General features: G+C 39.2%; 2 protein-coding genes across 7 annotated transcripts in view; one reads left to right on the forward strand and one right to left on the reverse strand.

Moving 5' to 3' along the window:
- The window catches only part of LOC145690271 (coiled-coil domain-containing protein 170-like), a 266,079-nt gene that overhangs the window by 220,786 nt on the left and 30,903 nt on the right, over window positions 1-14,390 (reverse strand). The gene's annotated exons all lie outside the window — the stretch shown is intronic.
- The window catches only part of LOC145690270 (uncharacterized), a 32,319-nt gene continuing 18,263 nt past the window's right edge, over window positions 335-14,390 (forward strand). For 2 of the 5 annotated variants that reach the window (XM_081765002.1, XM_081765005.1), the window contains exon 1: window positions 335-656. In XM_081765002.1, coding sequence (XP_081621128.1) covers window positions 350-656 — 307 coding nt within the window. In that variant the 5' untranslated portion in view covers window positions 335-349. Of the gene's footprint in view, window positions 657-3,820; window positions 3,972-4,062; window positions 4,099-14,390 lie in introns of those variants that run through there. The other 3 variants (XM_081765003.1, XM_081765006.1, XM_081765004.1) reach the window with 3 other exon arrangements.

Raw genomic sequence — 14,390 nt, forward strand, 5'->3', positions numbered from 1 at the left:
AAAAAAAAAAAAAAACATGGTAAACTTGAAGGATGCAAGAGTATCAACGGCACTGTCTGGCTTCTACACTGAGAAAAATCCGTTATCCGGACAGCGGTATGTTGTACAAATATATGGAATCCTTACGTTTAGTACGGAAATCTGTATGGAGCATACGTTATCCATATACTACATAACTACTGCCTTTTTCTCACTTAGATATTACATCATGTCGCTGCAGGATGTCTGACATCGAACAAACTTCCGTATATTACATATGTATACGTATATTATATACGTCAGCTATATATTTCATACATCCATCTGTATGTGAGATTCTGACCACCCATGGACAGTTCTTTCTTTCATCATGAGTGACGTCATTGAACAAAGAACAACTGTCGTTTTCTTGCGAGTCGGTTTATGCATATCGTGTCACGGTGTGGAGGTTGTAACACCCCTCATTTTATATCTTCTACCTTATACTTTTAATACTTTACTACGTAACACGATCTTATTAATTTATTATACGCTTCATATATTTACTAACTATCCAACGATATTTGTTGCCTCGGGCATTAAATTGGTGAAGAAGAACAAGAAGAAGAAGAAGAGTCATTTACTGAACGAGATTTGTTTACAGGTAAAAAGAACAAAGGAAGGAAACAAGAGCCTGAGTAAGTACAATAGTTAAGTATAACATTACTTAAATATTACTTTAATTACCGATTACTTTAGTATAACTCGCTTTAAGCTTAATAAATTACTAACATGTTAACGTGACTTCTGGTTGCAAATCTTCCTATTGTAACCCGTTAGTTAAGAAGAAAGGAATGGGCGAATCTGAATTTTGAGAATTCTTTGAACATTGGCGCGTATAAACTTTTTCTACATTTCAAGGTGCACAAAGTAAATGTTGTGTTTATTTATTTCTTTTTAGACGGTCCCTTCCTCGGAGGAGATTTACTATAACATAACACAGTAAATCTCATAACTTCATAACATGTTTGCTTAGAAACCGCTTTCAGCGCGAATAGCGACTTCGTGTAGTCTAAAAGACTGTTAGCCATTTTTGCTAGAATATTTTCACAAAAGCTTTTTTTTAACGTCCTGCGATTATCCACCAAGGTGATGATGAGATAGGTGATATTGGTTGCAAAAAGAAAGTGGGATGGAACGGGAGAATCTTAAAGAGTAATCACGCACACAGTGTTTGCCCACTCTAAGCTCACTTGACAGTAGCTGGAATCGACCCATGGACCCAACGCGTCAGAGGTGAGAATTCTACCGAGTCCAAGATTTGTTTCGTGAAACACTGTGAAGAGAGGGAATCAATTTGTGAAAACAGGCGAGTAGCACAGAGAGTTAAAGCACCAAATGTGATGGGGCGGAAATTATTATCAGTCAACTTTACTTAGTTTTACTATGCATGCAAATTTGCTAGCTTATCTGACCTACTTTTAAGCGCGTAACATTCCAGTTTTGGACGTTTCAAATCTGAAAATATTATGTTGATAGGTTTTCGTCATAAATACTTTCAATATAGAAAAGTAATTCACGTGAAATATATTTACGACGTTAGAAGGTCCGTGGCATTATTCACAACTCATGGTTTATAAAAGGTATAAATAATACAATGTATATATGTACTGTATGCTGTACACTTATAACATGAATAAAGGTTTGCAATTTTATTAATAGATGCCATGATGGGTTAGTGGTAGGGCGTTTACCTCTGGTGCATGGGGTCTTTGGTTCGATCCCAACTCGCGCCAAGTGAGCTTTGTGGTGGACAAATGTGTTCATGTTTTTTCTCGGGGTTCTCCCGTTTCCTCCCACTTTCTTCATTCCACCATTTCACTCATCTCTCATCATCACTGTCTCCTTTAGCCTAGCCAGCATAACCGTGGGATGTAAAACTTAGAGATTTCATTTAATTTCATTTTTGGAGTAGTGACTTCGACTTTATTCAGCGGGGAGGAGGGATCAGTGGTAGAGTGTTCACCTCCGGTGCTTGGGGACCCTGGTTCGATCTCAGCTCGCGCCGTGTGGACTTTGTGGTGGACAAACACCGTGCTCTTGGGTTTTCTCGTTGTTCTCCCGTTTCCTCCCACTTTCTTCATTTCACCATTTCACTCATTTCTCATTATTACCGTCTCCTTTAGCCTAACCGGCATATCCGTGGGGCGTTAAACTTAAAGATTTCATTTTATTCAGCGGAAAGTCAAAGTTTGGTTTGGAAAAAATCATCGAAATTTATTTTATTTCTTCGGAAAATTCGATTACGTCATTTTAGCGTTTTAGTTCTTCTAATGTCCTTTTAACACGCAACCACCGAGCTATGTCACTGCTTGTGAAGTATTGCTTAAATTGGAGCTTTTGTACGGGGCAACTGTAGTTGCTTCCTCTAAAACAGTCGCCGCCACCGTTAGCTTTGGAACAACTGTCTCGAACAACTCTTAGTACCCGGCACTCGTTAAGAAGCATTGTGTTAAATGGAAGGATTCGTACGGGGACACGGCAGTTGACGCCATCGTACCAATGTATCTTTTTTTCTTTAAAAAAATCTTAGTTGGAGTACTGATCACAGGCGAAAAAAGCGGAATTGTTTATCACTTTATTTTACGTCACATACTGGTGTTCTCCGATGTCTCAAAACAACTATAGACTATTCCTATATTCCATGTATATTACAATGCAGTATCATCCCTGTGATGAACGCATAAGATACCAGGCTTACATTGTTGCCTTCTTCTTTATATTTATACCATCTTCCAAATTACGTTTATAATATTGATCCTTCTGTAACGTACAACGTGCCCATGGAAGCTAACTAGTCATCTATTAGGTTTTGTTTTATGCACATGAAGCATACATATTAATCATCCGATTTGCAGCCACCGTTAAAGCATTTCTGGATGTATGTTATTACTATTATTGAGTTGAGTTGATTTTGAGTTTAACGTCCCTTTTAGACTATATGAGACGGGACCTACTGATTATCGTGGAATCCGAACCACATGAGCTCCCGGCAGGAATCGAATCCGGGTTTCTCACGCCAAAGGCGCGTGCGCTAACCGCTTAACCACGAAGGAATTCATTATTATTATTATTATTATTATTATTATTATTATTATTATTATTATTATTATTATTCAACCACTAAAGAAAGAAGTAAAAGAGGAAAATATGTTGTTGACCAAACCAAACATACATCGATGGGATTCCTCGTGGCCAAGTAGTTAGAACTTCGCTGCCTATGCAGAGGACCAGGTTTGATTCTCGATGGTAGGTACTGTGGTTTGAAAAATGAAATGAAATGAATTGAAATGAAATCTTTCAGTTTAACGTCCCGTACTTATGTCCGCTAAGGTAAGGGAGACGATGAACAAAGCAAGTGAATGATGGAAGAATTGATGGAATGAGAATGTTGGAGGAAAAGGAGTACCCCGAGAAAACCCACGCACACGATGTTGCCCACCACAAACTTACTTGGTCGAGGATCGAACAAGGGACCTCACGCCACAGAGACAAGCGATCTACCACTAAGCCACCGTGCTCTCTAATGTGGTTTGAATTAAAGCTACGGATCTACGTCTAATGTAGTCTCGGTGTTGTATCTTTCCATGTATATCTTGTGTACTGACAACCCAGTCCCACTACAGAAAAAATACGTGGGTATTGAAAGGTTTAAAAAAAAACAACAGAAAAAACAAATAATATATCAGTGTCTGCTATCAGTTGCTTGACGTAAAAAGCATTTTTTTTTATTTCCATTGCCCAATAGTAAAATTGCCCGTAGGGGTTACTAACTGGTGGATCTTTTTCATTGGTAGCATTAGCGGGCGGGTTGTCATTATGTTTGTATTACCCAGAATTCAGTAGCATAGAAGTGACTTAGCTTCGTCTTGGCTTGACATTTGATGTGCAAAATTAGTATAAGAAGGAGAGTGGAAGCGTTTTTGATCGTGGTCACTCACCTAGGATTTCAAGTAAGTTGGTTTTCCTGCACTAGAAGATCTACTATTTTACATTTCAATTAGTTTTGTTTTACTTTCACCTCAGTGCTGCGAGATTCCGTAAGTTCGTTTGTTTTTTTATTTACGTAAATGTATGAAGGTATGTTTGTAGAAGTAGCAGTTTGTGTAGACTATGTTAATCTTTCATTTAAAAAAAAAAAAAGTTTAATGGGTAATAGTATACATGAGAACCCCCTTATCTGCGTTTCTTCTGTGTTCTATTACCACTTCTACATGAAATATCATAAATTTTCTTCGTAGTGCAATAGTGAGAAGTGTCCATGTGCGCAAGACATACGATATGCGTTAAACGCCCCCCTCCCCCCCACACACATAGTCATAGATAAAGTATAAGGGCACTACACATGCAGATATAAAGTACAGGTACGTTCATTTTTATTTTCGTATCAGTCGATAAGTAAATAAAAGTCGCTTTGTTACCCCCTTTGTGAGTTCGTACATAATGAATAATCCCTAAAAGTATGAGCGTCCTGCTCCTTCGGGAACTGATGCAGCTTCATGTATACTATATCCGTTTAATGTCCCACGATTATGCACTGGGGCTGAGGGAGACTGATTATGAAATGAATGATTATGATGGAATAACGAAAGTGGGAGGAAACGAGAGAACTCTGAGGAAAAAAGGGGCATGGTGTTTGTTCATCACAAAGCACTTGGGAATAGTGTATTTATTCCGTTAAGCCCCAACAGCTTTTCAACTTTGACAGTAATTACGGGGAAGGTTCTAGAATGCTGGTCCGCACATATAAGTAACGAGAGTTGGTACCCAGGATGGTTACTTTCTTTATCAAAGCTCAATATTCGAATTCACATAGTAATGCCAAGTGAGCGATAGCGAGTCAAGATTAGTTAGTAGTAGCCAGGGTGATTATTTTATTACGATTCAGTGGTTCTATTAAAAATGAAAAAAAAAAAAAAAAACTGGCATAATTACGTATAAATATATTTTGGTTAGGTTTGCTTAATTTTCGTTCACTGGTAAGAGTGCACTTTGAGCAGAACAAGTGATTTTGGGTATCTTTTAGTTTCTACCCCAATCCTGCAAATATAAGATCTCCAGTGTTACTAAGCAAAATATAACTAAGCGAGTGACAGCAAGCGAACGGGGTTACACACCCCGCAGGGCTTTGTTTAGTATTGGTTCCAATGTATGTTCTGTTTAAAGTGCATTTTTGCCCGTTCACTTACATAGTAGGTCTGGACCGACGGAGTTTATGGAACTTAACCTTGGAACAAGGATTGAACAGGGAGGAATCCCTGACGTCAGAAGTGACCACTCTACCACTGAGTCACCGTGGTCCGAGCTCTCATTTCATAACTTCTTGGATTAAGTCATTTGAAATCTTGGAGCATTTTGAAATTACTCAAAGGTGTATATAGGTTGCATAAAATATTTTTTCTTTACGTAAGTAATCGAAAAAAATGTCCTATGTTAGAGGAACGTATCTTCACATAGAGTAGTATAACACGGTCATGTCCGTAGCTAAGATGTAGGCCAGGGGGGAGGGCTTGAGAACCCTTTTCGACCATCTTCAGGCCTTCTTGAAACTTTTAGCTTATTGGTATGTATATATGAAAGTAAAGTGAGCTCAAATTAGCTTCCACAAAAATTAACTCATTCCCTTGCCTTAGTAGTTTGAAATACTAGAAATTAGTAATATAATTTTGAATAGTTAGTGATGTGCGATGGTTCTAGCTTATGACGAACTGGTTCCTTGAAATCTCTGGTTAGTTCATATTTGGTCTAGAAAACGTAATTTTCAAAATTAAAACATGTTTTCATCATTTTGGATACAGAAATTTGGAATTTAGGTATACATTCCTCCCTTCCCATCTGCGTTAACTTGATATGGAGAGTTGGCGTGTTTGCGATTTGTATTTGTCTTCGCACTTGATTTGATTATTAAACCATAGTTGAAAGCCATGGGTATGCACGCAAGCCGCCACGAGAGTCTGCAACGGACATTAAAACAAATGCCTGACGTGGGTTCGAATGCCAGGCAGTTTTAATTTCACCTTTCACAGTGAGACTCGTAGGATTGGAGGGGGCGCGGTGGCTCAGTGGTAGAGCGTTCACCTCTGGTGCTTGGGGTCCCGGGTTCGATCCCACCCCCCGCCAAGTGAACCTTGTGGTGGACAAACACCGTGCTCGTGGATTTTCTCGGGGTTCTCCCGTTTCCTCCCACTTTCTTCATTCCACCATTTCACTCATCTCTCATTATCACCGTCTCCTTTAGCCTAACCGGCATAACCGTGGGACGTAAAACTTAAAGATTTCATTTGTAGGATTGGACTGGGTTCATATTCTGTGGCTGGTAAAAACTTAAAACAACTGAATTTTAACTTGGACAGATGCTATAGATGTTATGAGACAGAGCATGTTACATTCAGTTATTATCGATAAGTAATAGTAAAGATATAATGTGGTTACTAACAGCAACGTGAAGACCACATAGTTGCAGTTGGTAACTGTATTTTCGTTGTTTTACGAGTGGTGGTTCACGGTATAACCAGATCTGATCAATCAACTACTTGTATTATTACATTTTATTACGTTACAAGCAGTGGCGGATCTAGCCCGGGGCATCCCCCCAGTTTTTACCTTCTAGAACACTCTGGTTACAAGCGGGACGTAAAACTGAAAGATGTTTTACTTTGTTTCCATGTGTTTTCTTTATAGCTATGCCCAACCTGGGCTAATGCGCCTGCCTGCATTCCCTAATGTCACGAAGATAATTGGGTCTAATTCTCTAGTTGGTATAGTTTAAGGGCACTGTCATAAAAATCGTTCCGTGATATTGGTGTGTACAGCTCACCATTTCAGATGAACTGCGTTAAATAGCATACTAATTATATACCCTGTTGGCATTTAGAATAATATTCCTTCTCAATTCTTTACACTAATTTGATTTCTACTTTACATTAAATATATTGTTACATTGTATTTTTAGTAGTCTTCCCCGCTGGTCTAGTGATTTCCGTGTGGCCTTGGGGAACGTGGCCCCTCGTTCAATTCTCGGTGGGAGGGTGGAAACAAATTAAGTTACTTCCACAAACGCGTTTACTTCTATCAATCATCAGTCTCTTTTGGCCTAAAGTCGTAGCTGTGCGACATGAAAAAAGAAAACTAATTTTTAATTCCCTAGTTTGGCTTTTGTGTAGGGCTACTTGCTGGAGTTGAGAACTTCAACGGAACAGTAAGTTATAGAATTTATAACTAGTTTAATCAGTCGAAAATTATTCCGGTTCCTTGAGATTCATTCGGTTATTTTTTCTTCATAGTTTTGTTTCACAATTTCTAGAAGGAATTAGGTATTAACAAAGCAACTAATATGCAAAAACTCGCTATGCTAAGCGTTGATTCACTTGAATTATTTCTCCTATTCCGTTTAATGTGTTTTGATCCCCAGTTGCGCACATTCTAGTGTTTTGTTTTTAGACCAGGCCCGCAACTAGAGGGGGGCTAGCGGGCAACTGGCCCCCTAAACTTTTCGTGGCCCCTCCAGACCTCAATACGGAAAACACAATTTAGATATTTGTAAGGTAAGTTTTGATGACTTACCCCCCCCCCCCATATATTCATGGTCCCTCCAAACATATTTGGCTGGTTTCGGGCCTGCTTGAGACTGTACGTTTACCCTGCTGTATCCAGGTGGGAGGTGCAGTAACTCGAAGGGTTCAAATGAAGCTTCTTACGAGAGTGACTTTTCTAGATATACAATCAAAGCTATTTATATCTGTGATGCAATACGAGGGTTGCACTGAAAGTTTCGGGAAAATGATAGAACACAAGAACATAAAAGTGCAATTTTTTTTTTTTTTTTTTTTATGAAAGTATTCCCCCTGAGTAGCAGTGCATTTTTATGCAATAAAACCAAATCTTGAAACAGGTATGGCCACTCCGAGGTTGGTATCTGTGAAACCTGCAGTTTGTATGCCTCGATGGCTTCTTCTGGAGGTGCAAAAGCGCTTCTCACGCAACATGTTCTTTATTGTTGGGAACAAAAAGAAATCACTGGGAACTAAATCAGGGAAATAAGCCGGATGTCATGACTTCGCTTTCCTGGTCCAGAAAATCACTTGTGGTAGCTGCTGTGTGCGAGCTGGTATAGTTGTGATGTAGAATGATACGGCGGTTGAACTGTTTGCTCACATTCAGTACTTCTGATAGGCATATGGTTGTGTACCATTCTGCATTGACTGTTCTGCGATTCTCCAGTGGGACAGTTGCGATATGCCCTGATTTATCAGAAATTTATGCAATCGTTTGTTTGGAGGCACAGTGTGCTTGAACAAGTTTGATTGGTTTAGGTTCTCGCGGAACACCCACACAGCTTTGTTTCCGGTTCTTACGTATAAATCCAAATTTCATCACCTGCTCCAATGTTAAACACCGAGATGATCCAGACTTGAACCGTTTCGTTATAACTTTGCACCACTTCACACGGGCGTCTTTTGTGCGCGACTTAAATTGTGTGGAATCCAACGAGTGCAAAGTTTTTTCACACGTAAATAATAGTGCAATATTATTTGTATTTGGCTCATAACAATGCCTAAGATTTCCTGAATTTCGCGATAAGTCACATGCCGATCAGTGTTCATAATTTCACGAACAGCAGCAACGTTTTTTGGCACAATGACCTGCACAATCCCGATCAGTCAGGCTGAGCTGGCCACACGTGAATTCCTGAAACCACCTGTAAATTGTCTGAGATGGGGTTTCATCAGGAAAAGTAGCAGTTATCTGACGAACACATTGTTGCTGTGTTTACCCTTGCCGAATATCGTAATAAATCATAATACGAAAATGCTCTATCAGGTCAATTTTTGTTCAGAATCACCTCACTTCAAACTAGTACCCTGTAACGGCAAAGATTGAGAGTTATATACGGTTTATCTTTAGAGTGAACAATATTAAATTACTTGGAGAGGGGAAATCTTCCTCATCCCTCTCCGTTCATTCGGATCTTGTGGAAGCTCATGTGATGCGTATTCCACGTTAAAGCTCTAGAACCAAGTCTCAGATAGCCTCGGACCTGAATTGGACGCTAAACTTACTACTAACAACGCTTGTGTAATGACTTGTGGTTTATTAATTGCGAAAGATTGGTAATGTAATGTAATTATAATGTACACTATATGTATTTTGTTAAATCATTTTTATCTTAATGTCCCAGGATTATGCACTTTAGACTAAAGGTGACGGATGATTAATGAAAGTGAGTGATTGTGAAAGTGATCGAAGCAGGGATCACGTGCAACGTCACATGTGCTACCCATTAGGTCATCTGGGAAGGTTGCGTTTTCTCTGTGATGACGCTAGTATAAATCATTCCCTTATATTTCATTTAAGGTTATGTTACGAGCATAGTTTTCTCTTTTTTATGCCACAAAGTAGTAGAAGAATTTTCTGAATTTATTTAGTTTAGCGTCCGTTCTAGCAGCGAGGCTATATGAAATATGGACCTACAGTTTTAACATGAAATCTGAATCACATTTGTTCCCACCAGAAAGCGAACCCCGATCTCCCTCGCCAACTTACCTTATATATTTACAGAATTGAGTTTTTAATATTTACGTATTTTAGTTTTAAAAGGCAGATTAAAAATTTTTTTTTGAATATTGAGATAATAGAGTATAAAGTATGTTTTGTAGGAAATCGTTGAAATGAAATCGTAATCAGTGACGCAATGCTAAAAATTTTTTAGTAGGTATACACTCCACCCTGAGTGTGAGATTCATTACGTCCCTGAATGTGAGGGATTACATCATCAAGATGCAACAATCTTGTGTATTTATTTACTTCGCGACTTTGAGATTTTTTTCTTTCAGTTTTTAATTTTGATTATTTTCGTTCCGAAATCTAATTAATTCGTCACCGTGTCCTATTCCCACAACCGATTACAAGTTTTGCTTACTTAAGGTAATGGTTCGCAACCTTCTTGACTAAACTCCAACGACATCACGATATATTTGTTTTTAGGTTAATTTCCGATAAGCCCAGTCTCATCAAACCAAGGTAGGCATACTAAGTAAACTAAACCAAACCAAACTTGAACTAGCCTAACCTATCCGTAATTCATTGTCAGAAACACGGCACGGAGTTAACGGAATAAATGCATATTTTGTATTAATAATATAGACTATATTAGTGTAAGCCTATAAGTTTCTATAAAGTACCGACTATGTAGTACTAAAATCTTAAGTGTTGATGCTTCTGGAGGCGTTAACTGGTAATGTCTCCAAATAGATTTTAACTAAATGCTTCGTGATGTCTAAAGTTTCGGGATACACTGGTTAAAACCACCGACTTAACGAACTATGCCAATTAAGGAAGTTCACATGTGCAGTAGACTCATAAGTATCCGGCTCACGACTATTCGACTTCCGTACTATCCAGCCTAGTTTTCTTGTATCGTAATTGAGGAAGGCAAGGCGTTGCATTGGCAGCATTGCCAAGGCATTGGAAGCAGGCGTTTGCTACGATCCTCCTACGTGTCATGTGCAAAATACAAGTTGTGACAGGAAAAGAGTAGCGTTCTGCTCCTTGTTCATTGTTTCGTCAATATGTAACGGACCTCAATACAGTACGCTTCAGTTATACCTGCTTATAACTGTACGGTACTGTATACGTCAATTGTTCTTGGGGTATGCTTCATGTAGACTGTACTCCGGCCTATCCGGCTTTTTTTGTTATCCGGCCTGCCCTTCCGCCACATTAGCCCGGATATTCTTGAGTCTACTGTATTCCGTTTGCAATATGTGTGTAGATGAAGCTGAGGGGAGGCATGCGAGATATGACTATAAAATTTTCTCAGCATAAATCACCACTTAATGTCTTAAATCTTACTAATTAGTAACCTCTCACTAAATAGTAGGTATGTTGGGATGAGGATTAGCTTAGTTACTCTTCGGTCATTGTAGAGAGCGAAGGCAGAAAATTAGCTCGTGGAGTTTGCGCCTACGGCGCAGGAGTGTGCACTTTCCGAAATCTTAATGGATGCGTCAAGTAATTTCATCGCTTCCACTCTCAACCTAATTGCATGGATATGAAATCCACATTTTTGGTTCCGAACAATACCTACGCTAGATAAAGCATAGGTTGGTGTATGTTTCACTTTTCATGTAACTAAGATTCTCTCTTATCTTTATTTGCTATTTGAGTTTCCCTTTTCAACAACTTAATCATATATTCCGATCCTTTCTGATTATAATATTTATAAATCAATTGAAATACACCTATTTGTAAGTCCTATATCAGCTCACGACTTCGAAAACCAGGGAAAACAAGTGAACAGCGAATATTGGTGGGTCGGTAAGGGAATATGAATTGCTAATTACATTAAGATTGTACATGATCTACAGTAAATCAGTGCCATTACTTTTCTTTAGCACTACAATATACAGATGGTGATCAGAAAAATTGAAACACCTCAACGAAATTGCAACTTACCAGATTAATATGGTGTCGGGCCACCTTTCACCTTCAGAACAGCCTTGATGCGACGTGGGATGGAGGCAGAGGTCGTGAATGATAGCAAGTGGAATTTTACACCATTCCTCGTGCAGGGCGTCGGCCAGTTCTGTGATAGGAGATGGAGGTGGAAATCGTCGCCGGAGTCGTGTTTCCAAGACGGACCACAGATGTTCAATTATGTTGAGATCTGGGGATTGGGCGGGCCAGGGGAGGCGTTGAACTTCATCCCGATGTTCCTCAAACCACGCTGCAACAACGCCAGCTGTGTGAATGGGTGCATTATCATCCTGGAAGATGGCGTCATTGTCCGGGAACAACATCCGGACCATAGGATGCAAGTGGTCTCCTAAAATTGCGACATGATAGTTGGCAGTGATTCGTCCGCTAAGTGTGACCAGTGGCCCAATGAAAACCATGATATGGCGGCCCACAGTATCACCGAGCCGCCGCCATGTTTCACAGTTGGGCGGAGACACTGCAGATCATAAGCTTCTTTGGGCGTTCTCCACACACAAACACGGCCCATGGTTGGGAATAGGGTGAAGGATGACTCATCCGACTATATCACACGTTTGCAGTCCTCAACGGTCCAAGTTGCATGGTCACTGCACCATTTGCGGCGTGCGAAAGCGTTATGGTCCCTGATGAGCGGTTTGGCCCGTGCAACACGACCCCGTAAGTTCATGTCATGTAATTCGCCGCGGACTGGGATTGTCGAAACAGGGTGGGGGAGGTGCTGATTGAGTTCCTCCGTCACTTGCTCCGCAGTCACAAGACAGTTCTGCGTGACAATGCGCTTTAATACCCGGCGTGACCTGTCACTCATGATTTTCTTCCGCCCACTGTTCCGCTTCCCCGATGTGGTTTTTCCGTGTTGTGTAGGCCGTTATCACCTTCGACACTGTCCCACGCGACACACCTAACACAGTAGCCACTGCCGTCACTCTCACTCCACATAACCGCGCACCAACAATTTGCCTTCTTTGAAAATCTGAGAGGTCTCCCATTTTACACTACCTCCGTCTGCTGCAGCCACTGGACACTGCTGTTCCACTGCGCCTGACGTGTTGCCAACTACAGGTGTTTCCATTTTTCTGATCACCATCTGTATATATATATATATATATATATATATATATATATATATATATATATATATAATAAAATGGTTTCTACGTACACTGCAAAGTAATAAAAATTACTCTTAACTATTTTAATGACGGTATCATACAAAATTTAAGATATAATATGCAAAATGTAACTAAATTTAACCTTGTGTGTGTAATTTACATTATTGCTATTTCTTTTACTTTTATGTTTAGCCTATATATAAAGATCTGTCCACTTCAGATGCATTAGAATACTGTGCTAAATGTATGTAAAAAGAAAATACAATACCATGCTTCTTGCTTAACTTGCCCATTGTTGCGCCCTAAAGTGAAAATACACATGTTTTAATTCACGCTCAAATTCATTCCAACATAGCTATCTAATTTATAGTTAGCCAGGCTATTCGCCTGTCAAGTTTACCAATACCCTGTTTGAAAATAGAAATTTTCTTATACGAGTATTAAGGCGTTCGAAAACTGACAGAACTCGTTGGTGCGTGGTAAGAGTGGCTCGATCCAGAGATTGTGTGCGTCAATGAAAAGTTGACCCACCACCCATCGTGACCCACTCTGATCAACCACTCACCAAAACCCATTGTCATCAACTCTGCCTCATAATCCACAGTCTCGTTTCCATAGACTTTACTAAGATTACACTTGTAATAAAATAAGCCTTTGAAATTCACTAATCGAAGTTTGAATTTCTACGAGTTTGTTTGGTCAATCGTTGAAGTATCGCTCTGTTACAATACCGATGGACCAGACCTTTATGATATAAAATTGTGAAGTGTTGGTCATACGGTGAATTTCAATTTATCATATACAATTATTTCTTTGTTGAATTAGATACTTTTCAGTGAAAAATAGAATGAAAGTTATCTTAAATCAAGGTAAAGTAAACCAACGTAAAGGAAAATACGAAACAGAGTAAAATTTTCCATATAATTAAGCATGCCGTACAAATTTAAAATTTCCATGTAATTAAGCTTAAAGTAAAAAAATTGTCTAGTTTTCTCAATTTTATGGTTCGATTGCCTAGTGCTCTGAACGCTCAATATAATAAACATAAGCTTCAGCAATTAGTATAATAGAAAGCAATGGATATCGATTGCGGAGCGCTGCAGTTTTTGTTTTTCAATAGTTTCTCAATTTATTTCTCAACTAATATCGATCGTTTTCGATTATTTTTACATATCAACCCACTACGAATTTCCTACCTATAGTAGCCGATCCCCATTAAAAGAGAATTTCAATAGATGCTAGGACACGCTCTGTTTAATAGTTAATATACTGAATTTCAGCTCTCAGTAAGTTCAACGGCTCCTGAGATGTTCAATTTGTATATAATTCATATATTACAGGTGATTAAAAATATATTTATTCCAATAGTCAGCTCTTCTAAAATCGCACAGCTAGTCTCGAATGTCAAGTAGTAAGTCCTATTGCTATTATTACAATTACAAATATCAATATCCAAACGTGGCTGAAGTTCATTTTCACTTAGATATACTTACCTCAGGTAATAAATAGAAACTAATGAAAAAGGAAGATAATGGTGGGTCACGGTGGGTGGTGGGTCACAGTGGGTCACGTCCTGATGACCCACGACCTACTAATCTACTCACAAATCTTCACCCACTTGACCGACGACTCACTGACCCACTCCATCTATGGCTCGATCCAGCCTCGTGTAAAGATGGCGTTTAATAGACCATTTCCGTTATTCAAAATGAACTGTAAATCACTGCGGATATGCATCTGAGGCTTTGGTACCTCACATAGCAC

The sequence above is a fragment of the Thermobia domestica genome, chromosome 7 (genome assembly GCF_964235325.1).
Source record: "Thermobia domestica chromosome 7, izTheDome1.hap1.1, whole genome shotgun sequence".
NCBI lineage: Eukaryota > Metazoa > Arthropoda > Insecta > Zygentoma > Lepismatidae > Thermobia > Thermobia domestica.